This window comes from Chrysemys picta, chromosome 6 (genome assembly GCF_011386835.1).
Source record: "Chrysemys picta bellii isolate R12L10 chromosome 6, ASM1138683v2, whole genome shotgun sequence".
Lineage (NCBI taxonomy): Eukaryota > Metazoa > Chordata > Testudines > Emydidae > Chrysemys > Chrysemys picta.
Window position 1 is genome coordinate 102668877 of NC_088796.1, and position 27512 is coordinate 102696388.

At 40.7% G+C, this 27512-nt stretch overlaps 1 protein-coding gene across 2 annotated transcripts in view; it reads left to right on the top strand.

Moving 5' to 3' along the window:
* The window catches only part of SLC24A2 (solute carrier family 24 member 2), a 176668-nt gene that overhangs the window by 96122 nt on the left and 53034 nt on the right, over positions 1 to 27512 (top strand). The window contains exon 5 of one of the 2 annotated variants that reach the window (XM_005297688.5): positions 24287 to 24337. The exons of the other annotated variant lie outside the window; for it this stretch is intronic. Coding sequence (XP_005297745.1) covers positions 24287 to 24337 — 51 coding nt within the window. The remainder of the gene's footprint in view (positions 1 to 24286; positions 24338 to 27512) is intronic. 2 annotated transcript variants of the gene reach the window in all.

Here is a 27512-nt window from a genome sequence, read left to right on the forward strand (position 1 = left end):
ATATGGCTATTGTTTTTGTTAGAATTATACCATTACCACAAGGATACTAGGAACACAAATCATATGTCCCTATCCACCTGAAAGCAGCCTCCACTGCTTTTGGTCTTACAGAAGCCCTGTGGTTCTCTCTGTTGATGCAATTGAGGCTGCACTTCTCCATTTAATAGATGCTGCATTATGTAACTGCCAAAGTCTGCCCCTTTAAGTAGCATAGAGTCAGTCACAGACTCTGTGCCCAGTCCTATTACCATACCTACTAAACTAGGAAACATATTGGGGCAACCCACTTGGAATCCTTCATCTGAATAGCCATACAAGAGGATAGATATGAATCTATTAATATCAAAGCAAGCAGATATTCTCAATGTTGCAACTCCTTTCCCAAACCCAACTCAGGTCCCATCTCCACCTACCTGTGAGGCAGGCCTTCCATCCTCCAGAAGCTTGATATATCACCTTCCACAGCTTGTAAACTCTTCCCCCTCCCCCCCACCACAACCCCTCCATTTTCCTCTCCCATCCTTAAAGATAAGTTTGTAGGTCCATAGCTCCATCTGTGCTACTGCACACTCTGGTTTAACTATTCCAATCACGTCACGTGCTAGAGTATACAGAAATTCAAAGTGGAGGCACTTGGGCCTAGACACAAATGGGATTCCTGAACTCATTTTTAAAGGTAGGAGTTACTAGAGGCTACGTAGAGGATTGCTGCAGAAAAGTGGGTTAGGGAGAATCACATTAACTTCTTAACTGAACCCCAATACAGGCCTCAATAAAGATTCAGAAGTAAGATTGATGATCAGCCAGTTTTTATTTAGCTAGAACCTGTTTGCCTAGCCCTACTTCATATGTTTCCCAGGCCTAGCTGATTCCTCTGTATACCATTGTCCACGATTCTTCCCCATTGCAAGTCTTGCTCCATATAACATGTACCAAAGAGGAACTTAGGATCCTCTCATTAAAATAGTCTCAGAAGGAGGGCTTTCTAAATCCGTGTTCTAATTTGGGAGCTGTAGGTGCTGGGCTCTTTTAAAAATCAGATCATGTAATTACTGTAGCAAATAACTCAATAATGTTTGGCAGTATATAGTAGTTAATCCATGTTAGTAAAATAAATATTTAGTCAATACTATTTAATACAGTGTTGCTTAGTGCTTATTGCATTCATCTTAAATTATATCTGAGGAAGCTTCCTTCAGTGTTCCCACCATCTCTATCACAGTCCCCATGTTTTCTTCCATGCCTTCATATCCATCCTGGCATGATTTTTCCTTACAAATTGGAATTGAACAGTCTTGGCTTCTAAATGGATTTCTTAGAAAGTCTAGCCACATTTTTTGTTTCATTTAACAGAGTTTAACCAGAGTTAAATGACTGGGCTAAATTTTCAAAAAGTAGAAACCTACTTGCACATGCAAAAATGTCTGTGACCTGCATGTCTAGTTGCCTTGGCAACTAATGTACATAATGCATATGTAATTACTGTGATAGACCACACTAATTTAATGTACAGATCACTAGCTAGGCACCATAATGACTATCTGCATGTGCAAATATCAAACTCCCATTGACTTCAATAGGACAAGGATTATAACCCTGATTTGCCCATAAATATAGTAATGACTGTTAGGCTGTGTCGAGAAGAAGCATGTGAAAATAACTATCTGATTTCATATTCCATTTCTATGGCTTACCAAGTTTATGTTCAAACTTCTTCAGAGAGACACTTCAGACTCAGGGCTTCAGATCTTCTGCATTCCAAGAGGTTTGTAAAGCAGACACATGGAGAGTTCTACAGATCTTTACTAAACGTTCTACAACATTGACACTCTGGGATTGGAAAATCAAGTCATGTTTTTATTTTTTTTCTAGCTCATATCAAAATCAGTAATAAAAATTCTACACTTGTAATTCAGTAAACAATGTGTAGAAAATGGATGTGCCAGAAAAGAATCCAGCTCATTCTCCCAGACCTATGGTGGCTTTGTAAGGCTACCAAGAGTGAAAAGAAGTCAAATCTTATTTTTTGCCACAAAAGTCAGCAGAAATGGGTCTGAATGCAAACATAGAGTTGGTCTGTTAAGTAAAAAAGTTAGTTTGACCTATGTGACCTAATATTTGCCTTGGCAACTAATGTACATAAGTGAAATAGTTAATAGTATTCACTTTTGAATAATTCACTTGTCAAGCCACCACTATTACCTCTTCAAACATCTAAAACTTCATTTCTTATGGGAAGAAAACAAGAAATAAATAGCAATTATGTTAAAAAAATAACAAAAGCCGTTTTTACTCACCCCAAAATATACATGAATTATTAGGCACAACCACATGATTCTATTGATGTGATCCTGTCCTTCCTCTCCCCATTTCCCTCCTGTTTGTTCTCACCTTTGCTTCTTGTGTCATGTCTGAATTCTAGATTGTAAGGTCTTCGGGAGCAGGAATTTTTCCCCACTCTTTGTTTTGCGAACTGCTTAACACACATGTGGGTTTGATACAAATAATAATAATAATTAATAACAGCTACTCAGGTCCATGGGAGCTGTTGCATGCTCTGCACTTTTGAAAATCAGGCAGGTTTCCACATATGGATTTAAAAGACTAATTTAGGCTTCTGCTTTTGAAAATCTTAGCCATAGTGTAGATGTTCACTACTATCAATTTAACCACTCTGACTGGCAAATGTACAGGACTTTCATTAGCTAGAAATTATCTCTGCATGTCAATTTGAATTGGATCACTAAAACAAAATCAATGTAGCATTGTTTTTTTTTCTCCATTTTTATCTTATAGCAATAATGACCTTGCAGCAGGACATTTCCTGGGATTAAAATTAATGATTGGCTGTGCTTCAGACCATCAACTATTCCCAGCCAGTCATTAATCTCCAGGAAATGTCCTGTGCCAAATTTGTTTCTGCTTAAGTGCTAATGTTGCAACCCTTCCTCGCTCGATAGTCCTGGTGAAGTCAGATGAATTACTTGTATCAATATTACTCATGACAACAAGAGCTGCAGGATCAAACTCAGTGTACTGACTCGTGTATAATTAGGTCCTGATCCAAAGGCCATTGAAGTCAGTGGAAAGATTCCTATTGATTTTAATGGACTTTGGATCAGGGCCTTACTGCTGGGAAGCTGCAGAAAATCCCTCTATTTATTTTTATTAGGAGCAACTTATAGGTCTATGAATATCCCACCCCTCCTCTTCTCCTGTGTGCTAGCCTGTCGCCAGTCTCTACTATTTCTTTCTTGTTCAAATACTGCTGTTAAATGGTCACAGTGATTACACAGGTCAAGCCATCTACCATATATATCTATTTTGGGGATTTTCTATTGCGCCCATCATTGTAGTATCTAAGTGCTTCACAGGTAGATTGTCTTAATCTTCTGGACACCATACTACTATGTCTTAGTCATTATTCTAAGAAACTTGTTTTGTTTTTGTTATTTTGTTTTTTATGTTTGGAAATAAAAACCTGCAAAATCTCTTTTCAGGATATGTCTGCAAAGACCTTTCATGTTTTTTTAATATACAAAAGGACATTTCATTGTACCTCTATCTTACCTTTCACACTTTGTATTTAGAAATACAGATCTCAGGCTAAAGTAACCTTAGGTATTTTAAATTCTGACCCTTCACCAATTTAACGCAGGGAAGCAGGGGTCTTCTTTGAACATCAAATTAAAAAAAAATAGGAAGGTTGATCTTTCATCCAGAGAGGTAAAAAGCACTAGGCTGTATGAAAAAATCCAATAGGATTTAAAAGAGAATGTTATGTTTCTATAGAATTTTTAAATCAACCTATAGAATTCTATAACAAGGATATAATTCTCTATTAAATTCTATACATTGGTTTTAAAATTCTATGGAAGGGATATCATCCTCTATTAAATCTCATAGCATGCTTCGAATTATTTCAATAAACCTTATTGGTTTCATCCCTACTACATTCTATAGGCTATTTCTATAAATGTGGATCCTTCAGATCTTTCAGTAAAAGCTAGCCAGCCTGCCTTATTTATTTTAACATCACAAAGTCTGTGCAGGCATTACATTTAGTAACACCCAAGAGTATAACCTCTACCATTCAAACTGTTTCTTTGAAAATTGCCTCCACAAGCCAAAGAAAAGATCAGACAGAATGATTTATTTGTGTGTTCCTAATCCTTGCCCTTTTACCTCTCCTTCCTGAATTCATTCCACTGTAGCTACCTTGTGAGTTGGACATGTGAGGTATCCAGCACCTCACAGGATCAGAACCATGGTCATCATTTTAACAATCTAAAAATCTGTTGGACAAATCCTGATTGACGCACACTCAGCATTTGCAGAGACCTGCCAAAACTCTGCAGACTGCCCAGCCTTCACACCCACAGGCAATATTGCATGCAGTCATGAGGTGGGATGGGGGCCCTCCTCACCAACGGCCAGCATGCTGTCAGCAGCTGCTTCTCTCCATCCCTGGTCGTGGAATCCAAGACTCTCTTCTCCCCATGCTATGTATTGCAAGGGGGTTTCCGGGAAGTGACACTGCAGTGAAAAAATACACCCCCTGCATCCCTGAGCTCCAGCTAACTGACAGCGGGGAGTCTAAATTGGACAGACAGTGAGGGGACCAAGTGGTGTCCTCTCCCTGAGTACCAGCTGACAGTTCTGAATGGCAGGAAACAGCCCATCAACCAACAAACAAATGGGTTCAGAGGCCAGAAGGACAGACTCCTCCAGTACCATTCCCACCACTTACACCAGATAAGATTTTGGGGACCACACATTCCTTGAGGCTCTCGTCTCCCCGTATAGGCTGCTACTGTTTATTGCAACTCCAAAGCTGCAGTAGCTTCTGTAGGACATCTGCATGGGAGACTTGGGGGCTGAAACCTGTGGAAGGTTTGTCAGGGTGGTGGGAAGCTTATCTCTGCTTTAGTGGCTGCTCCATGGCTGAGAAGCTGCGCCATACTGTGCCCACCTGACCATTCCCAGGATCGTTTAGGCTGGTTATAGTTACTCTGAGGGAGTAAGGGGCCTGAGTGCGCATCAGGATTCAGCCCTCTTTGTCAGGCTAATGAAGAATATAAATCCCTACCCCTCATCTTTATTTCCTTATTGGAAAAGGCTACGTTTTAAAACTGTTGTTCTGTCAAGGACTCTCACAACAAAAACAAAGAAGCACTTAGTGTAATTTTGGTGGCAGGCCAACTGCAAATGATACAGAATTGTTCATCATCAAATGTAACCTAAATGATCCAGACATGTTCTAAAGGATATCAATGATTTATTATTTCTAATCAGCTCCACATGGAAAAAGGAACCCCCAATAAAATGTGCACCAGTTGGTCTCAAGCAAACAACATGAGAATCAATGACCTTTACTGAATTTTTCTCTTATGAATGTCAAACCTCAGATTCTATAAGGTTCTAGCCTTATCTAGAATGACACTTTTCTGGATTAGGAAAACCCAGGAAGATGTCGAAAGCAGTGTTGATGATACAAACAGTGGCTCTAAATGAGTATGGAAGCAATGCCCTTGCCTGCCACTAATGGGCATTAAGTTATTGAGGGTGACAACTTTTTGGTGAGATCTCTCCTTTGTCAATAAAGATCCCTGGCACATTTTAAAAGTTATAGGGATGCTTGTCTCCATGGGAGCAGGGGAAGGAAATAGCTGCGAATATTTCTCCGTACTTGTTGTGTTGAGGTGCCAGGTCTACCCTCCCAACCCCTACATAGAACAGGCTGTAGAACCTGTCCACCATCTTACAGATACAGTGAGAGGCAGGACCATCTGTGCAAAGGCCCCATCCCATATGCGATCTGTGTCCTGACAGCTCTTCCTCCTACTCCCTGGCAATGTAGCTGTATTGCAACCATGCAGCTGTGGTTTCTCCTACTGGTGACTGTTCAAAGTGCTCCACTTAAAGAGGGATTTCAATCACGGTGTGGGGGCTTCAGAAAGTTAATATAACTTGAGGATATATTAATTTTCCTGAAGAATCTTTGCAGGGCTGTTGGCAGCCCACTCATTTCCAGCTTGTTGACACTCACGAAACCCCAGACTAACAAAGTGTTCTGCTTGGGGTCTGGACAGTAGGAAGAACTCTGCTACACAGATGGCTGACTGTCCTGTTGCCATGTGAGAGAGGAGTGACCCATACACAGAGGGGAATCTCTGCCTGAAAAATCATGGGGCACAGTTGCACCCAGTGTCTTGCCCAAATTCACAGATTTATATCTTGCATCTCTCCAGTTGGATGAGTTACTGTTTCCTTCTATACTCCACCTCCAAAATATTGTATTACATAAAAATGTACTGGTGCTGAAAGGCTGCAATTTATTATATTTGCTTTTTTTTCACCACAAAGGTGCCTGCATTTTATTAGTAAGAGAATTAATGGCTACATATATGTAAAGCTGAGTTGAGGTGAAATATTCACAGAGTGAACCTTGCAGATATTTCCTTCCCCTGCTCCCATTGAGACAAGCATCCCTATAACTTTTAAAGTGTGCCAGGGATCTTTATTGACAAAGGAAAGATCTCACTGAGTTGAGATCCTTTGCAAAGATCTGGAGAGATCCCTAGCATCTAAAGCAAAGAAGCCAATGCAGCACAATGCCCTACTTTCAGTGTTTTTTTAGACCGAACACAGAAACCTCATGACTTTTCAGGAAAGCAAAGGAGAATGAGATTCTAGACATTTTTCTTTAATGGGAAATTATTGGAAATTTTTGCCTCCAGAAATAATATGTTACTGGTTTAGGATCTCAGCCACTTTTTCAAAAAAACTTTTCAGTTCACCTTAAACTTAAAAAAAACCCACCTACGACTATGTGAAAAATGTTTGTGGTTAGCTTAGCCAAAAAGTGAGCAACAACATAGCAAAAACAGAGATCTTGGATTGTGTGCAACTAAATGCAAATATGTTTGGCTAGCTACAGATGGTATTTTAGATAGCCCTGTTAATACCTATCATAGAGCAGAGAAAGAAACAAGCTAAATAGCTTTTCTCCTCAGGGAATCTCAAAGCATTACTTTGGATTTCAAAGCCAAAGATAATAGAAAATTGAATTTCCAGCTTTCCCTGTGGTACATATCAGAAATAAATCTTATTTTGACAGCTGGAGAGTTTGAACTTTTTGCAAAGATATGTGCATTTGGTGCAAGGCAAATGATATTTTAGAATAGTGCAGAGATTTTTGTTTTGGAGTAATATTTTGAGCTGATTTATCAATTTGCATTTGAGAGCTTTAGTTTTGTTTTGTTTTGTTTTTTAAAAGGTATTTATGAACTAAACTAGCATGGGGGGAAGGATAGCTCAGTGGTTTGAGCATTGGCTTGCTAAACCCTGGGTCATGAGTTCAATCCTTGAGGGGGCCATTTAGGGATCTGGGGCAAAAGAAAAAAGAGAAACTGTCATGGACAGTACTTGGTCCTGCTAGTGAAAGCAGGGGACTGGACTCAATAACCTTTCAAGGTCCCTTCCAGTTCTATGAGATAGGTATATCTTCATATATATTAATGTCAAAAAGTGTCATTGGTTCCTTGGTTTATTTAGCATAAAAGCAGAAGCCACATGGGTGATATCTCTTCAGGATGTTGGGGTCTGATCCTGTTTCTATTGAATACAATGATGATGCTCCCTTTGACTTCAATGTGAGCAGGATCACATCTGCAAGCTCTGCATCCAGGAATAATGGCTCTGTACTTAGTGACATGACACAAGAAGTAGAAGGTGTGATAAAAGAGGATGAGCATATTGTCCTCAGTACCCTTAAAGACTTCTGCTTAAATGTGTTAATGAGATGACATTGGCATCATCAATGCAAAAAAGCTGTACTTTTACAATTACTATTTATTATTTGTATTGCAGCACCTTTGAGTTTCAGTCATGGACCAGTGTCCCATATGGTGATAGATGATGTACAAACACAGTAGAAAAGTCTAATGGAAGCTTGAAAGTCTAACAAGAATTTAGGCTTCTGTACCAATACTTTTCTTCTCTGGTTTTGAGTAGTTCAACAAATATCAGTTAGGGAAAAAAAAGATCTTTTTGTTTAAAAAAAAATGTTCCCTTTTCTTCTGCATGCTGTAGTCATAATACATTCCGCATCATACAGCAATATCAGAGCCATTGTGATTATGCCATCTGAGACAGATGAAACAGACAATGAATAAATTATGAAAGACTTGCGAGGTTTATGGAATATGTAAAAGATGGGGAGTGGGATCAAATTTGGTGTGAGATTGAACAAACAAGAAATTCTTTCAAAATAACTCTTTCCCCTGTAAATTCCAGAATGCCTAATATCCTTTTATTAGTAGATTATATAGACTTTTTCATTACCTCTATTTTTCAATCTACAAAAGTATTATCTTTTATTAAATCCCTGCTAGAGGTTTAGAACTCTCATTTTGCACCTGTGCCCTGTTAATCTTCTCTGCTAGATCTTTAGCATTTTTTCAACTGTGGTGGTTCTTTGTTCTAAATCTAACATCTTTGATGAGACCAAATCCAACTTTGATTCAAATTTAGATTGAATAGGTACTAGAATTGTGTCTAGTAAAACTTTTGAAGTGGCCTCTATTACCATTTGTTTAGAGGTAGATCTCTGATCAGCTAATTGAATTGCCTCAAAAACAATAATGGCTAGCAGAGACTGCAAAGGGGATTGGGAAGAGAGAGAGAACCTAATCTCTTTTGTTGTCATGATATGAATTTTTCTATCGCTCCTCCCTCTCTGACTTCTGTCTTCTTTTAGGAGACATAAATGAAAAGCAAAGAAGACTCCATAAAGCAGTTAAAAATGTTTAAAAAACAAATTAGAATTTATAATACTAAGGATTTAAATAAGAAAAAATCCTCAAAATAGGAAAATTATATGGTGAGTTGTGCTGGGAAATCCACCTCAGAATATAACCAAGGAGAAGTTGACTATTATGAATACACAAATCTTGATTACCAATCCATAAACAATGTGGCAAAGATAAAAAATAATTCTCTACTTCCTTAAAGTCACCTCCAAATATACAGTTAATCAAAATGCAGTTACACACTTCTTTAAAAAAAAAAACACACAACTGTAGGATATTGACACACACAAAAATTTCCATTCAGGACTCTGACTTTTTGCAAAACTCTTTAAATTTCATGTGCCAAACCCACCACCTTCTCACAATAAGACAATGCAATCAAAACAAAATTATCAAACTAAATTGTTTAAAGTTGTTCAGAAAATACATTCCAGGCTTTTTACAGATCTCTCAATAGATCTTAGCCTCTGTTCTCAGTCTTCTCAGTCATAGAGCTATATTCATCTTAGTTATACTGACATAAACCTGATTCTCCACTCCATTAAGCCTTGTCTAGACTAGAAGAAAAGATGCTTTTGAGTTAGTTCAAGTGAGAGGGTTTACCTCAATTGAAAATCCCAGTTAACACCAGTTTAGACGGTTTAACAGCTTTAGCTTGATTTTTAGCAGGTCAAGTTAGAAGCTAAGCAAGGCCCAAGCCACTGGGACTACTTAGGTGCTTAAAGTTACTTGATGAATCGGCGCCTTAGAGCACAGAGCCTAAGGCCTGGTATACACACAGATTTTACAACAGTATAACTATTTTGGTTAGTGGTGTGATTTCCCCCTTCTTCTCCCACTCAAAAAATAGTTATACTGGTACAATACCTGGTCTGGATGCAATTACACCAATATAAAAGTGCCTTCCACTGGTATAGCTTTTTCTTCTCCCATTCCAGGATAGTTGAAATGGAACTTTTGTGTGTACACAATGCCTAAGAGCTGTAAATGAACATAGAGTAGATCTCTCGTATCTGTGGGGTCAGAGGAATGGAATTCAATTCCACAGCTCAGGGAGCACCAGCAGAGCTCTGTCAATACTACCATAGCCCACTGCTCTGCCTTCAGCCCCTGTCTCTCAAGCCCCCTTCCATATAGATGAGGTAGTTTCGCTGTTAGATCTGTGTTGTCACTGACCCTCCAGCCCTCCCATGTTGCACAGCTCTGCAGCATACAGGTAATGCTGAACCTCTTATGTTAGTTCTCTGTGGCATCCCTTTTGCATAGCTGAATAACACCAAGACAGTACATAGAACATCTTTGACTTTGAGTGGACCAGAATGATAAGATAATAAATAAACAGTCTTGTATTTAGGTATATTAGGTCTTCTCTTTTTCCATTGCTAGCTTTAAGCCACGTACAGTCAAGAGGGCACAGGAGAATACGCATAAGTTACCAATGGCAGGTACTTGCTACTTATTGTGAATGGCAGTCAGCTACTTGCTGATTCCCGCACAGTGGAGTTGTGGGTATATCCTGTTGTATGAAAAATCTCTTCAGTCTCTAATACAAGACTGAGTTTCATTTTCTAAGGGGTATTTATTAATTATTTGTGAAATGTTTGCCTTTGGGCTATAACTCTCAATATCAGCAGGGAATCTGGGAGTTGAACATTTTTCAGAAATGTTTATGTTCTCCAGAAAGTAGAATCACAAATGTTTCAGGGACTAGAGGTCCGTTAACTGCACGCTTATTTCAACTTCACTAGCTGAGTCAGGTACCATTTTCCCATTATGTATCCATTTTCTTTCTACATTTTCCTTTCACCACCCCCTTTCTTCCCTCCATTTCAGAATGTTGTGGTGCAAATGGCTCAATATTTTGGTTCAAAGGTTGATTCTGCTGGAAGGAAAATTAAGGATAGATCTATGTTAATGATACTGCCAGGTGCGATTCTGAGCAGATCAGTAGTAACTACAGGGCTCTGGGAATGAGGGTGAAGCAGTCAGCAGTGCAGGTGGTGTTTTTGTCCTTTCTGCCAGTTGAGGTTAAGGAACTAGGCAGAGACAGATGCAACATGGAGATGAATGCATGGCTGCATAGATGGAGTTGATAGGAGGGCATTGGCTTCTTTGAGCCTGGATGCCATTCTGTCAAGGAGGACTGCTGGGAAATGTTGGAGGTCCACCTGATGTAGAAAGGGAACAACACCTTCTGACACTAACTCGCCAACCTAGTGAGGAGAGCTTTAAATTAAGTTCAAAGGGGGCAGGTTACAAAAGTCCACAGGTAAGTATAAAAAATGGTGACCTTGACAGAGGGCTGGAAGTTTTGGGAAAGTGGAAAATTACAGTAGGGTCATAGGATGTCTATACCCAAAAGGGGAATAAACAGAAAGAACTGCAAGTCTTAGTACACAAGGAAGATTATGACTTAATTGGCATCACAGAGACTTGGTGGGATAAATCTCATGACTGGAATATGGGCATAGAGGGGTATAGCTTGTTCAGGAAGGACAGTCAGGGAAAATAGGAAGGAGGTGCTGCATTGTACATCAAGAATGCATACACTTGATCTGATGTCTAAAAGGAGGTGAGAGGCAGACCAGTTCAAAGTCTCTGGGTGAAGATAAAAGGGGAGGGGAAATATGGGCAAAATGATGGTAGAGGGTCTAATATAGACCACCAAATCAGGAGGATGAGGTGGATGAAGCATTTCTAGAACAAATAACAGAACTATCCAAAACACAAGACTTGATAAGTAATGGGGGACTTTAACTATCCAGATATCTGTTGGAAAAAGTAATATGGCAAAACACAAATTGTCCAAAAAGTTATTTGAATGTGTTGAAGATAACGTCTTCTTTCAGAGTGTGGAAAAAGTAACCAAGGTCAGCCATTTTAGACTTGATTCTAACTAACAGGGAAGAATTGGTTGCAAATCTGAAGGAGGAAGGCAACTTGGGTGAAAGTGATCATGAAACAATAGATGATGTGATTCTAAGGAAAGGGAGGAATCAGAGCATCAGAATAAAGACAATAGACTTTAAAAAAACAGACTTTAACAAACTCTGAGAACTGTTAGGTAAGGTTCCATGGAAGAAAATCTGAGGGAAAAAGGAATTAGGAGAGCTTGGCTGTTTCTCAAAGAGACAGTATTTAAGGCACAAGAGCAAACTATCCTGATACAAAGGAAAGATAGGCAGATTAGTAAGAGGTCAGTATAGCTGCATCAGGTTTTCTTTAATTACCTGAAAATCAAAAAGGAATCATACAAAAAATGGAAATGTGGAAAAATTTCTAAAGAGGAGTAAAAAAGAATAGCACAAACATGTATGGAGAAAATCTAAAAGACTAAGGGCTAGTTTACACTAGAAGTGCTATAGCGGCGCAGCTGCACTGCTGTAACATGTCTGATGAAGACGCTCTATGCCAATGGGAGAGAGCTCTCCCATCAGCGTAATAAAACTACCTTCGCAAGAGGCAGTAGCTACATCAGTGGGAGAGCTTCTCATAGTGCTGTCCACACTGACGCTTAAGTTGATGTAACTTATGTTGCTCAGGGTGGTGGCGTATTCACACCCCTGAGCAACATAAGTTATACCAACATAACCTGTAGTGTAGACAAGCCCTAAGGCACAAAATGAGTTTCATCTAGCAAAGAACATAAAAGGCAATAAGTGGAAATTCTATGAATTCATTAGGAGCAAGAGAAAGATGAAGGAGAGTGTAGGTGCACTACTTAGTGGGGAAGAAGAGCTAATATTGTCCACACCAAGAAGGCTGAGGTGTTTACTATATATTCTGCTTCAGTCTTCACTAAAAAAGTTAATTATGATCAGATGCTTAACACAATTAGTATAATAATGAGAGAAGGAACACAAGCCAAAATAGGGAAAGAATTGGTTAAAGAATATTTAGATAAATTAGATGTATTCAAGTCAGCATGGCCTGACAAAATTCACCCTAGGATATTTTAGGAGCTAGCTGAAGCAATCTCTGAACCTTTTGTGATTCTCTTTGCGAACTCATGGAGGATGGGTGAAGTTCCAGACAACTGGCGAAGGGCAAACATAGTACCTATCTTTTAAAAAGGGAACAAAAAAGACCCAGGGAACTATAGACTAGTCAGCCTAATTTCAATACCTGGAAAGATACTGGAACAAGTTGCTAAGCAATCAGTTTGTAAGTTCCTAGAGGCTACTAGGGTCATATGTAGTAGCCAATGTGATGGGTTTGGTCACAGAGATCCCCTTCGGACTGTCACCTGATGTGCTGAAATTACCTCTGAGCCTGTTTTCCCTGACAACTTGGGATTCCAGAACCCTGCCTTCTTGAGGCAGACAAAGTAGCCTGCTGCAACACAGACCCAGGGTCTGGGCCATGCCGCCAAAGCTGCATACTTTAGATAAAAACAGCTGAGCAGGTTACCTGTCTCCAGCACCCAGACACCCAGCTCCCAAAGGGATCCAAACCCCAAACATATCCATTTTACTCTGTATAAAGCTTATACCGGGTAAATTTGTAAATTGTTCGCCCTCTATCAGAGCTGTTTGCTCCCCCAGGTATTAATCATTTACTCTGGGTTTATTAATAAACAAAAGTGATTTTATTAAATATAAAAAGTAGTATTTAAGTGATTTTAAGTAATAAAAGCCAGAACAAAGTAAGTCACTAAGCAAAATAAAGGAAGTCTAAGCCTAATGCATTAAGAAACTGATTACAGGTTTCTCACCCTCAGAGATGTTCCAATAAGCTTCTTTCACAGACTAGACTTCTTCCTAGTCCAGGCCCAATCCTTTCCCCTGGTACAGTCCTTGTTAGTTCCAGCAGACATCTCAGGTGGTAAGCAGGGGTTTTCTCAGACTGGCCACCTCTTTTGTCCTGCTCCACCCCCTTTTATAGCTTTGGCACAAGCGGGAATCTTTTGTCTCTCTTGGTCCCCATCCCTCCTTCTAAATGGAAAAGTACCAGACATGAGATGGATTTCATTATCAAGTCACATGTTCACATGTCACTGTAAGACCCCTAGTCTCCATTTTCCATGGGCTGGCCCACACATACACAGGAAGGCTTTCAAGTAACTAAGGCCATTTTGAATTGATTGTTTCTGGAGCACCCTTAATGGCCTCCACTTAATATGTTTATATCAGTGATACAAGTTTATATCTTATTCTCCTAATTCCAGATATAGAAATAATACATGCAAACAAATAGGATGAACTCACTTAGTAGATTACAAGCTTTCTAGTGACACCATACAAGGGGTGTTTAGCATAAAGCATATTCCAATTATGTGATATTCATAAGCATATTCCCATAAAGCATATGGGGTGCAACGTCACAGCCAACATGGATTTGTCAGAGACAAATCATGCCAAATCAACCTAATTTCCTCATTTGACAGGGTTACTGGCCTACTAGGTAGGGGGGAAGGAGTAGAAATGATTTAAAAAATCAGATGAAAACAAAGCAGCACTCCCTACCATATTGAAGGGAGCGTTCCCAAATCTGATTTGATCCCTAACAGATAATGTATACATTGGAGAGATAAAATACCCATGTTACATATGAGATAATCATCCAATTCTACAGGCTGTAAACCACAGACAGAATTTCTACCCACACACACAAACATATTCACTGCCACCACATCTACACCACAATGTCTCATAATGCCATGTAGGCCAACCTGCCACTGAAGTTGATGAGAGTTTTGCCAGAGGATTTGACCCTAATGTCCACGCAGCCAAAGAATTAGATACCAGAAATGTCAAATATATTGCCACTTTCACTATGTAGCAATGGAGGTTTTCAGCTTCTGTGATTTTTTAAAATATACAAGGTAAGGTAACCCTGCAACCTTCAGTGGTTACTCTTCAAAAATTTTCTAGTTGCTTTAGATTTATGTTAATTTAATAATAAGGTTAGCTCTATGTTTGTTGTTTACCCTAAATATTCTCTGAAATATATATAGGAAGTATACAATGCAAAATTTAGCAAATTATTAAAACAACTACTGTGTATTGTTTTTGTTTGAAAAATAATAAATACTGAAGTTTTGCGAGTTTGGCCTGACATTTTCATTGAAAAGGTTAAGTGTCAATAATATTTACCTTATAGTAAGTTTGACAGTATTGACTTTTTAAAATATCAGTTTATTTTATGTAGCATTATGGGATAGTTCGGGCCAAACTCACCGCTGGCATAAGTGGGTACAATGTCCGTGAGGATTTCACTATTCTAACAGTGGTAAATGGGGCCCTCAAATTCTGGGCTCAAGCCTTTCATTCCAAAAAAGCTTATGCAAAGTACCAGAGCATCCAAAACTCAATCTTTCAACACAGAGCCTGGGTGCATTTTACATGGAATATGGCATTGAACAAGTGAACAATCAGTTATGTTATTCAAAATTATTACTGTACTATTGACTGAGTAATTATATGGTTCTTTCTGTCTTAGATACAATGCTACAATGAAATATATAGACTTGCTTCCCATGAGATCTTAGCTACCAACTCCCTGAGTTTGCTGAAGTCTGCCTTCTTGAAATCCATAGTCTTTATTTTGCTGTTCTCCCTCCTACCATTTCTTAAAATCATGAACGCTACCATTTCATGATCACTTTTACCCAAGCTGTCTTCTACTTTCAAAATCTCAACCAGTTCCTTCCTATTTGTCAAAATCAAATCTAGAACAGCCTCTCCCCAATAGCTTTCTCCACCTTCTGAAATAAAAAAATTGTCTCAAATACATTCCAAGAATTTGTTGGATAATCTGTGCCAGCTGTGTTGTTTTCTCAACATATGTCTGGGTAGTTGATGTCCCCCATTACCACCAAGTCCTGTGGTTTAGATGATTTTGTTAGTTACTTAAAAAAAGCCTCATCCACCTCTTCTTCCTGGTTAGGTGGTCTGTAGTAGACCCCTAGCATGACATCACCCTTGTTTTTACCCCTTTTATCCTTACCCAGAGACTTTCAACAAGTCTGTCTCCTATTTGCATCTAATATTTCCATCTCAACCTCAGTCCAAGTATATACATGTTTAATATATAAGGCAACACCTCCTCCCTTTTTTCCCTGGCTCTCCTTCCTGTACCCTTCTATACCAATATTCCAGTCATGCAGATTATCCCACCAAGTCTCTGTGATGCCAACTATGTCATAGTTGTGTTTATCTACTAGCATTTTGAGTTCTTCCTACTTACTCCCCATACTTCTCGCGTTAGTATATAGACATCTAAGATACTGATTTGATCCCTCTCCCCCACCCCCAGTTCTGTCTTTTCTTGCCCTTATCCCTGCTACAACAGCCCATACTCCTCCCAAATTCTGACCCTTTTCTCAGGTCTCCATGTTTTCGACTTACCTGTGGGCTTTGGTCACCTGCCCCCTTCAAACCTAATTTAAAGCCCTCTTCACAAGGTTAGCCAGTCTGTATCCAAATATGCTCTTCCCCTTCATTGATAGGTGGAAATGGTGGCTGCGTTCCTCCCAGGCTTGGAGGTACATGGTTTCTCCTCCTCCACCTTTGGGGGTGATTCCTCATCACTCGTTGCCAGGGCAGCATAATGGTTTTCCATCACTATGGTGGGTGGGTTGGGAGTAGGGGTGGAGCACTGCCTGCCATAGGCGCCGACTCTGTGGGTGCTCCGGGGCTGGAGCACCCATGCGGAAAAATTAGCGGGTGCTCCACACCTACTGGCAGCCAAAATCCCCCCTCCTCCTTCCACCCCCAAGCGTGCTGCTCCTCCCCCTCTCTCCCAGCGCTTTAAATTAAATTAATGGAGATATCCTATCTCCTAGAACTGGAAGGGACCTTGAAAGGTCATTAAGTCCAGCCCCCTGCCTTCACTAGCAGGGCCAAGTACTGATTTTACCCCAGATCCCTAAGTGGCCCCCTCAAGGATTGAGCTCACAACCCTGGGTTTAATAGGCCAATGCTCAAACCACTGAGCTATCCCTCCCTCCGCTGCCTAACAGCTATTTGACGGTGCTTAGGACTTTCTGGGTGGGAGGGAGCGGAGCAGGGATGCAGTGCGCTCGGGGGAGGAGGCGGAGAAGAGGCAGGGCAGGGATGGGGACTTGGGGGAAGGGGGTTGAATGGGGGGGAAGGGGGCAGGGCATGGCTGGGGGGGAAAGGTGGTTTGGGGTAGGGACTTTGGGGGAGGGCTGGAATGGGGGTGGGGCGAGGGCAGTGCAGGGGCAGGAAGAGGTGGGGCAAGGTTCGGGGTGGGCGCGGGAGAGGTTGAGCACCCACCCGGCAGAGGGGAAGTCGGCGCCTGTGCTGCCTGCTGCCAGAAGTAACCAGCAGCCAGTGTCCTCCCTGTGACAGAGCCATATTCTCCTCCCCTAGTGGTGTGACAGCAATCCTCTGTAGCTGGATAGCTTCCTCAGCCTTGGATGTCTCCATATGAATACTCTTGAGGAATTCCTCATGGGCACGGATGCTCCTCAGCCTAGCCACCTCCTCCTGTAGCTCTTCCACCTGCTTCCTGAGAGATTCCACCAGCAGGCACCTTTCACACTTGATGGTCCCCCCATCCTGACTTTCTCAGAGTGGGAAATGCAGGCCACAGTTTCTGAAAATCCACACCAGGATCTGTGTAGAGGCATCCATGGTTAGGTTGTCTGTCTGGATACAGGCGCAGGCGGAGGAGACCGGAGCAGTGTTGGCACTGGCGATGTGTCCCTTCCTAACCACAGTAGTTATATTATGACTCCTTCCCACAAAACTCCCCTGTTTGCTAGCTCCCCTTAGTCACTTAGCCTCTGGCTTTTAAGGTCTTCTCTCCTAGGTCAGCCCTACCCCCTTGTTAATCACACAGGGGAGGGTGATAACAAGGCTGATCAAAGATGATCCAGGATGATCCAGGGAACAAAGGCTCAGACAATCCCCAGACACACAATCCCAACCAGCTCTAATCATAAACAGCAGCAAGAATAATTTTTTTCACAATATTTCCAGTTCTGACTGAAATCAGGAGGTTCAGAGAGCCTCCAAAAAATAAATAAATGGTAATAAAATTAAGTTTGAATTTTGGATGAACATTTGTGTAGGTCCCTATTGTATCCAAACCTGTTCACTCCCTCCCTAATTAAAACGTCTTTCAATGGCAAGATGATAAAAATGAAAGATCTATTACAATGGGAAGATTACAGATGAACCCCAAAGGTCAGATGCACTCCAGGGCTTGTGCAACAGAAGCTGTCACAATCCAAGATATGAGACATTGGTGGCAGTAACACAGCCTAGTTTTTGCACAATAGGTATTAAATATGTACTCAGTAAAATCTACCTGTTGGAAGGTTTATGTCAGGTTAATATTAATGTGAAATATTTTAACAACAAATTGATATATATAGATTTTGGTGCCTAATTTTTGGCACCCAAGTCTGAAAATTTTGGCCTAAATCTTCAGAAAGTAGGCTCAATCTGAGGAGGGAATCTTAGAATCATAGAATATCAGGGTTGGAAGGGATCTCAAGAGGTCATCTAGTCCAACCCCCTGCTCAAAGCAGAACCAATTCCCAACTAAAGCATCCCAGCCTGGGCTTTGTCAAGCCAGGCCTTAAAAACCTCCAAGGAAGGAGACTCCACCACCTCCCTAGGTAACGCATTCCAGTGCTTCACCACCCTCCTAGTGAAATAGTGTTTCCTAATATCCAACCTGGACCTCCCCCACTGCAACTTGAGACCATTTCTCCTTGTTCTGTCATCTGCCACCACTGAGAACAGCCGAGCTCCATCCTCTTTGGAACCCCCCTTCAGGTAGTGGAAGGCTGCTATCAAATCCCCCCTCATTCTTCTCTTCTGGAGACTAAACAATCCCAGTTTCCTCAGCCTCTCCTCATAAGTCATGTGCTCCAGACCCCTAATCATTTTTGTTGCCCTCCGCTGGACTCTTTCCAATTTTTCCACATCCTTCTTGTAGTGTGGGGCCCAAAACTGGACACAGTATTCCAGTTGAGGCCTCACCAATGTCAAATAAAGGGGAACGATCACGTTCCTCGATCTGCTGGCAATGCCCCTACTTATACAGCCCAAAATGCCGTTAGCCTTCTTGGCAACAAGAGCACACTGTTGACTCATATCCAGCTTCTCGTCCACTGTGACCCCTAGGTCCTTTTCTGCAGAACTGCTACCTAGCCATTCGGTCCCTAGTCTGTAGCAGTGCATGGGATTCTTCCGTCCTAAGTGCAGGACTCTGCACTTGTCCTTGTTGAACCTCATCAGGGTTTTTTTGGCCCAATCCTCTAAGTTGTCTACATCCCTCTGTATCCTATCCCTACCCTCTAGTGTATCTACCACGCCTCCTAGTTTAGTGTCATCTGCAAACTTGCTGAGAGTGCAGTCCACACCATCCTCCAGATCATTAATAAAGATATTAAACAAAACCGGACCCAGGACTGACCCTTGGGGCACTCCGCTTGAAACAGGCTGCCAACTAGACATGGAGCCATTGATCATTACCCGTTGAGGCCAACGATCTAGCCAGCTTCCTATCCACCTTACAGTCCATTCATCCAGCCCATACTTCTTTAACTTGGCGGCAAGAATACTGTGGGAGACCGTATCAAAAGCTTTGCTAAAGTCAAGGAATAACACATCCACTGCTTTCCCCTCATCCACAGAGCCAGTTATCTCCTCATAGAAGGCAATTAGGTTAGTCGGGCACGACTTCCCCTTGGTGAATTCATGCTGACTATTCCTGATCACTTTCCTCTCCTCTAAGTGTTTCGTAATTGATTCCTTGAGGACCTGCTCCATGATTTTTCCAAGGACTGAGGTGAGGCTGACTGGCCTGTAGTTCCCCAGATCCTCCTTCTTCCCTTTTTTAAAGATGGGCACTACATTAGCCTTTTTCCAGTCATCTGGGACCTCCCCCGATCGCCATGAGTTTTCAAAAATAATGGCTAATGGCTCTGCAATCTCATCCACCAACTCCTTTAGCACCCTCGGATGCAGCGCATCTGGCCCCATGGACTTGTGCACGTCCAGTTTTTCTAAATAGTCCCGAACCACTTCTTTCTCCACAGTGGGCTGGTCACCTTCTCTCCATATTGTGCTGCCCAATGCAGCAGTCTGGGAGCTGACCTTGTTTGTGAAGACAGAGGCAAAAAAATCATTGAGTACATTAGCTTTTTCCATATCCACGGTCACTAGGTTGCCTCCCTCATTCAGTAAGGGGCCCACACTTTCCTTGACTTTCTTCTTGTTGCTAACATACCTGAAGAAACCCTTCTTGTTACTCTTAACATCTCTTGCTAGCTGCAACTCCAAGTGTGATTTGGCCTTCCTGATTTCACTCCTGCATACCTGAGCAATATTTTTATACTCCTCCCTGGTCATTTGTCCAATCTTCCACTTCTTGTAAGCTTCTTTTTTGCGTTTAAGATCAGCAAGGATTCACTGTTTAGCCAAGCTGGTCGCCTGCCATATTTACTATTCTTTCTACACATCGGGATGCTTTGGTCCTGCAACCGCAATAAGGATTCTTTAAAATACAGCCAGCTCTCCTGGACCCCTTTGCCTTTCATGTTATTCTCCCAGGGGATCCTGCCCATCTGTTCCCAGAGGGAGTCAAAGTCTGCTTTTCTGAAGTCCAGGGTCCATATTCTGCTGCTCTCCTTTCTTCCTTGTGTCAGGATCCTGAACTCGACCATCTCATGGTCACTGCCTCCCAGGTTCCCATCCACTTTTGCTTCCCCTACTAATTCTTCCCTGTTTGTGAGCAGCAGGTCAAGAAAAGCTCTGCCCCTAGTTGGTTCCTCCAGCACTTACACCAGGAAATTGTCCCCTACACTTTCCAAAAACTTCCTGGATTGTCTGTGCACCGCTATATTGCTCTCCCAGCAGATATCAGGGTGATTAAAGTCTCCCATGAGAACCAGGGCCTGCGATCTAGCAACTTCTGCTAGTTGCCGGAAGAAAGCTTCGTCCACCTCATCCCCCTGGTCTGGTGGTCTATAGGAGACTCCAACCACGACATCACCCTTGTTGCTCACACTGCTCAACTTTATCCAGAGACTCTCAGGTTTTTCTGCAGTTTCATACCTGAGCTCTGAGCAGTCATACTCCTCTCCTATATGCAATGCAACTCCCCCACCTTTTCTGCCCTGCCTGTCCTTCCTGAACAGTTTATATCCATCCATGACAGTACTCCAGTCATGTGAGTTATCCCACCAAGTCTGTTATTCCAATCGCATCATAGTTCCCTGACTGTGCCAGGACTTCCAGTTCTCCCTGGATCTTAAAGTTAGTTGTATTGTATTGCATCCTACATTGTCTGTGTACTGGATTTTAATCCTCAGATATTTCACTGGGTCTGTGTCATGCTTTATTCACTGTGACCCATCACTGCTGCAATTCCCATGCAAGAGCTGTAGTCTTGGAAATGCCTGCATCCATGGAACTCCAAAGATGACATACCAAGTGGCAAAGTATGACAGAATGGATGTCACTAACATTTTTACTGTCATTTTTGTGGTATCCATTTAGAACCCAATTCTTTTACCTATACTGCTGTTGACTAGCACATACCCACCAAAGTAGTCTTATTCAAGTCAATGGGATAACTCACATCAGTAAGTACAGTGGACTGCAAAACAGCACGGTCAGTGTGCAGTGTGCTCACTACCCTCTTGCGAAGCATGAGCAGGACTATAAAAGCTTTGGGGAATGTATTCTCACCTGCAAGGTCTGAGTTTCACAGGCAGTAGTTTTTCTAACAATGTGGGAATTACACTATTTTAAATCCTTGTAGTCTGATATTACTGGTCTTGGCAGCACACCCACTATATCTAAACTCCAGGAACACAACCAGTGCCGGCATCATGCATTCTTATTGTGCATACGTCTTCTTTCCTTTGTATTGCCTCTCGTGCCTTCTACTGTGATTTTGCTTAGTTCTGCCTGGATATTTGAGTCTATGTTCTTCACCCTTCCTTTGTTGGAAATCTCTGTGTCTCATCCCATTCCCAGCAGGTCCCCTGCCTTTCACTAGTGCCTTTCCGCACTATTGTTTTGTCAGTTCCCCAACATCTCTTGGGTAGAAGAATTCTTTCCCACAGTGATGTATTCCCTTCCTATCCCCTACTCCATTTGGCCCCTCCTACTGGCCTCTTCTTTCCTGATTACTATATCCATCCCTTTATCAGCTGTCTTGTTCCCATGCATCTACTTCCTGGTCCCATTTCACTGCTCCTCTTTCCTTTAGGGCCTCCTTTCACTCCTCTCTCGGTCAAGAACCTCCACTGGTTTCTCTCCCAAGTCTTTAGTGCATCTGATCCCAGGGGAACTGGGACAGACATCAGGGAGAGCAAGTTTAAAAGAGGAAGAACCGTTTAAAGTTAATTTGAATGCTATAGTTAAGATAACCAGAGTTCTAACTAAACAATGTATCCAGTCCTGAGCTCCCTACTCAGGGAAAAGCCACAGTGAAGTCAGTGGGAGTTTTGCCTGGGTAAGGAATTCAGGTGCTAAATCATCATCATATATATTTATTTTTTTAGGATTAAAACCAGCATGTACATACTAGAACTTCCTTTGTTATAGAAAGATTTTTACAAAATTATATAAAATATTTTCTTCAGTAGACTTCTCTTTGCTCTAAATGAGACCAATGATAACATTTATATATATGTATATGTGTGTGTGTGTGTATGCACATTTACATACTCATGGAGAAAAGAAAATAGAGTGTACAAATATGAATACATATCATTACATATGATCGATTTTTGTTAATATGTTGATTATTCGTGTAACACAATCTTTTACAGTGAATAGTGTAAAGTGTATAGCACTTTAAAAATCATAATGATGAAGAAAAGACTGTAGACTTTATATTTATGCCAGTTTTGCTTGTATCACATAAGTGGCCTCAGAAATGCTCATCTAACAGAATCAAGTGTTTGAAATTGTTAGTAGAAACAAAGGATCTTTTTAAATACCAGATTTGCATATCATCACAATACCTTAGAATAAAAACTAAGATCAAGATGTCTATTGAAATTTACCCAAGTGAAAACAACTCTTTGAATAGAACATGCAGTACATCAGCTCCAAACAATGGGCTAAGAACAAAATAATGGGCTAGCATTTTTATAATTAATTTCTTAAGTGCTTTCATGAATATGAGGAAAGAATAATTGATCTGAAAATTCCATCATCAGCTTGTTAGATATCTATAAATTTTAAGATTTCTATTGCTGCTAAGTGATGAATACTCAGAAGTGCAATTATTAAAGTTTTACATTAAAGGTAGAACTGAGTGAAATTGATGAAAAATGTCACATTTGTGCAAAAATTTTCTCCAGTACATTTTGCATGATTTTGAATCCCTCAAATATCATTTTACATAACATTTTGGAAGATTGGAAATTATTCATAATGAATCATGCAAAAGAAACAGCTTCACAGAAAAAAATGAACTTTGAAAAAACTTCTGGATGAAGAGGAGGTGATGCCTCACAAAAGCCAAATTCTCTAGAGGAATAAGCACAGGCTTGAGTGTCTGGAGGGTCCTCCAAAATTCTATTCCTTCTTCTGCCACTGACTGGCTTTAATAAATACTATGTACACGTATAGCTCTTTACAAACATTTCTAAGTAGATGTCACATAATCCCATGGAGTAGGTAAATATAAACTTTGTAGCTTTACAGATGATAAAACTAAGTCTAAGTTATGTATCCACGTTCAGACAGCAAGTCAGCATCAGAACTACCATTAGAACCTTTGTTTTAAATTCAAAACCTAGAGACCCAGTCCCATGCATTAGGGCATACATTTTCAAAAAGTGACTGTCATTTGAGGTGCCTCAATTTTTGGGTGCCGAACTTGAAACACATTAAAAGAACTTGATTTGCAAAGGGCAGGTTCTCAGCACTCTGTAAGGTATCTAAAATAAATTAAGGTACCACAAATCACTCATCTCTCTAAATGTTAGGCTATGTCTACACTAGTACTTTTGTCAGTAAAACTTTTGTCAGTCGGGGATGTGAAAAAACATACCAGTGACCAATATAAATTTCACTGACAAAAGTACCGGTGTGGACAGCGCTATGTCAGCAGGAGATGCTCTCCTGCAGACATAGCTAACACTGCTTGTTGGGGGTGGTTTAATTATGCAGGCGGGAGAGCTCTCTCCTGCCACACAGAGAAGCTACATAGGAGACCTTCCAGCAGCACAGGTGCAGCAGTACAGCTGTGCTTTTATAAGGTCTCTAGTGTAGATATAGTCGTAGTCCTTAACTACAGTGTTTGTCCCCAAATCCCATCCAGCCAAGTCACTTAACTGTAGCAAGTGACTTCTAAAATTTGCAGTGAAAAAAATCACTGTTCAGCATTTCAACAATCCATGTATGCCTATAATTCTGCAGAAATTTTACATAATCACTCTGAACTTTATTAAGCACATGTGCAAATGTGTAGATTTCTTGAATGTCTGCTGGTTCCTTATCTTTGTGTCTTTTACTGTAATGTTGTAGAGCTTGGATCATATGGAAAACTAAAATATTATGACACAATGACTGAAGAAGGTAAGAAATATTTTAGAATTGTTTGTATTCGCTTTTTGTAATTCTTTTTAGTGCCTTTTACGTGTTTGCTTTTTCTTTTTTTTTTCTTCTTCCTTCTTTTGGGGAATTATGTATTTCCTCTTTGCATGATTTCACTGACATAGTGTGATCCGCCATCATTCTTTTTTTTCACATTTTTGTCATTTGCATTTGCAATTTTGTTTCTTTCAGATAAAGACATACAACAGATAATGTTTTCACTGAAGTAAATAATACATATATACTAATAAGTATATACTAGTATATAATGTATACTTATATCTATATATTTTATACTGTGGCTTTGACATAACACATTCAATAAGATATGCTCATTTATGGATGACCTAACCACAAAGTCTGAGAAGAATTATTTAATGACCTCAGTCTTCTGAATTATTCAACAACTATGAGTTAACCTGATTTTTTTAAATGCCCTCCAGTTTTTCTGGCATAATTTTGAGGGCATAGTTAACTTCAACACAGATGTTAGCATTAAGATTCCAATCCTGCCAACATTTTTAAGTAGGAAGTACTTAGGGCCTATCCAATGCCCAGTGAAACCAATGGGAGTCTTGCGATTAACTTAGAAGGTCAGTGCTTATAGCCCTGACTCAGGAAAGCATTGAGACACATGTTTAACTTTAATCACATGTTTAAGTCCTAGTGCAGTCAACGTTTCCTTAATTGGGATGTTTTCCTCAATTGGTGGGTAAATGTTTGCAGAATCAGCGACTGTTCTAACTACCTGATTGCATCTGCCAAATGGGTGGTTACAGTAGCATTTGGACTTGTAATTAATTGCACATTCAAAGTTGAAGATCAGCTTGAGGCTGCTGTAAAAATTGGCCATGTGTTCATATTCATTTCTAATGCTGCATATATGAGACAAATAGCTCAATTTTTTTTGTTAAAATGAAATGTTTTCAGTATCTAAAATCAAGTTGAATTTTAGGATTTTTGAAGAGAAGCCTTCAAAACTATTTGTTTTATTATGATTTTGTTTTTGTTTCTTGTATATGCGTTAGTTCGTCAGAGAAATAAAACAAGTAGCATCTCATAGCCAAAGGGCCTGCTCCTGCAAGTCAGTGAGTACTCTGTTTTCACTAGCTTCCCCTCCCATGCTGCAAGATGCTGGCCTCTTCCTTAGATGGAGTTGGCTGCTGACTTGCATGGAAGACCATGAAAGTTGAAGCTTTGCCACACTTTGCCTGGTTGTCTAGCTGGTACACTGAGGGCTAGTCTACAGCTGTGGCTCTCTGGGGTGTGAAAAATCCACATCCCTGAGAGATGTAGTTAAGCCAACTTAACCACCGATGTAGACAGTACTAGAATTCTTCTGTCTGCCTAGCGACTGCCTCTCAGGGAGGTGGATTACACTGAAGTGCTGCACCTACACATTTTAAGTGTAGACATAGCCTTATACAATGCGTTGTATGAATTCAAACTACTTTATTCCTATTTTGTCATAATAGCATAGACTTCATATGAAATAAAATAATGTGCTATGTTAACCAAGTAACAAACTGCCATTAGAAACATAAGGATTTGCTCAACAGGATCAAAATATTGTACCGTCTAGTCTGATATCCTGCCTCTGTTAGCATAAGTATCTCAGATGTACCTGAATGTGAAATGAGGAGAGAGGAATTTCATTTCTGACCTTGTGGCAGTCAACTTTATGGCCTGGAGCATAAGATTGGACTATCCTTATCTTGCGTGACTATAAATGTTAGTTTATTAATGATCAGTACATTACCCAGCCATAGTATTTGACTTTCTGACCGCTCCTCTTCCCCGCCGCCTCCACCAGTGAATAAAATGCTTGAAAAAAATTGCTGATTTCAAATATAATTATACTGTGGAACTGTACTAATGAAAAGCTGTCACACAGCTCTATATATCTTTTTTCATTCAGCACAGACAGTTCTGTATGACAGATATCCCAGTGAAAAGAGTAGCTTCTGATTTATATTGTTCCCAAGCAACAGTGAGGTTGTTAGACATAGTCAGAAAATGAGGGGGGAGGAGGAATTTCCTGCAGAAAATTTTAACTTTTTGACAAAAAAAATCAAAATCCATATTTTGACTGCAAGTGAAAATATTTTGATTCAGAAATGCCACTGTGGTGCCTCATGTCCACATTCTCCTCTAGAGGCTGGGCTCTCTAATAAAACTACGTTTCCCAAGATGTACCATGGTCCCCCTCTTGGTGCGTAGATTCAGTGCATCATGTGAGATAAAGGCTAGCTGGGGAGCCTGGCCTATAGAGAACTCCCATGAGGGACCACAATGGCATTTCCAGAATAAAATATTTTGGGGTTTTCAGACTTTTTGATTTTCAGGTGTTTGTTTTTTTGACAAAATTGAGAACCCAATTTTCCATTGAAAAACAGGTTAGACAGAAACAGAAAAAGCATGGAGCCCTGGGCTCATTACCAACCCAGACCAATCAAATAGCATTTGCTACCAAAAGCATAATTCTCCACTTTAGGCTAGTAAGAATGCTGTATATATTTCTCTCAGAAGATGATCAAGCTACAATGCTTTATGAATTCATCACCTTTAGACTGATGTAATGCTCTGTAACTGGCCCTAGGTAAGAAGTTCAAGAAGAAACTATGGCCATGGGTGGCACGTGAACCACCCGGACCACGGGGGCAGAGTAGGAAGCAGGCAGGAGCTTTGGGACAGAGCTTGGGCGGGGCCACCCCTGGCTGTTTGGGGAGACTCAACTTCCCCTGGCCTGCAATACCTGCTGCCCATGATTATGACTATTACTGAATATGGCAGCTTGGCTCCTATGAAGGATGAGTCAAAGACAACATATTATGCTTCACAAATTATGCTGCCTCCCCATTCACGTTTCTGATTTACAAAGCCCTAAATGGAATCTGCCCATGTTATCTCAGAGACTGCCTCTTCTTCCAAGACTTCCTATGGCCACTGTGGTCATCTGTACTATATTTAGCAGAGCCTTTGTATAGATTCAATGAAGCTGGAGCCCAAACCTTCTCAACAGCAGATTCAAGGCTCTGGAATATCCTCCTAAAGGATACTGAGCAAAGTCCTTCCCTCTATATCTCCAGGCCATACAGTAAAACCTACTTCTTCACTATACCATGCCTCAAAGAAGCAGAAGAATATTAAACAATTC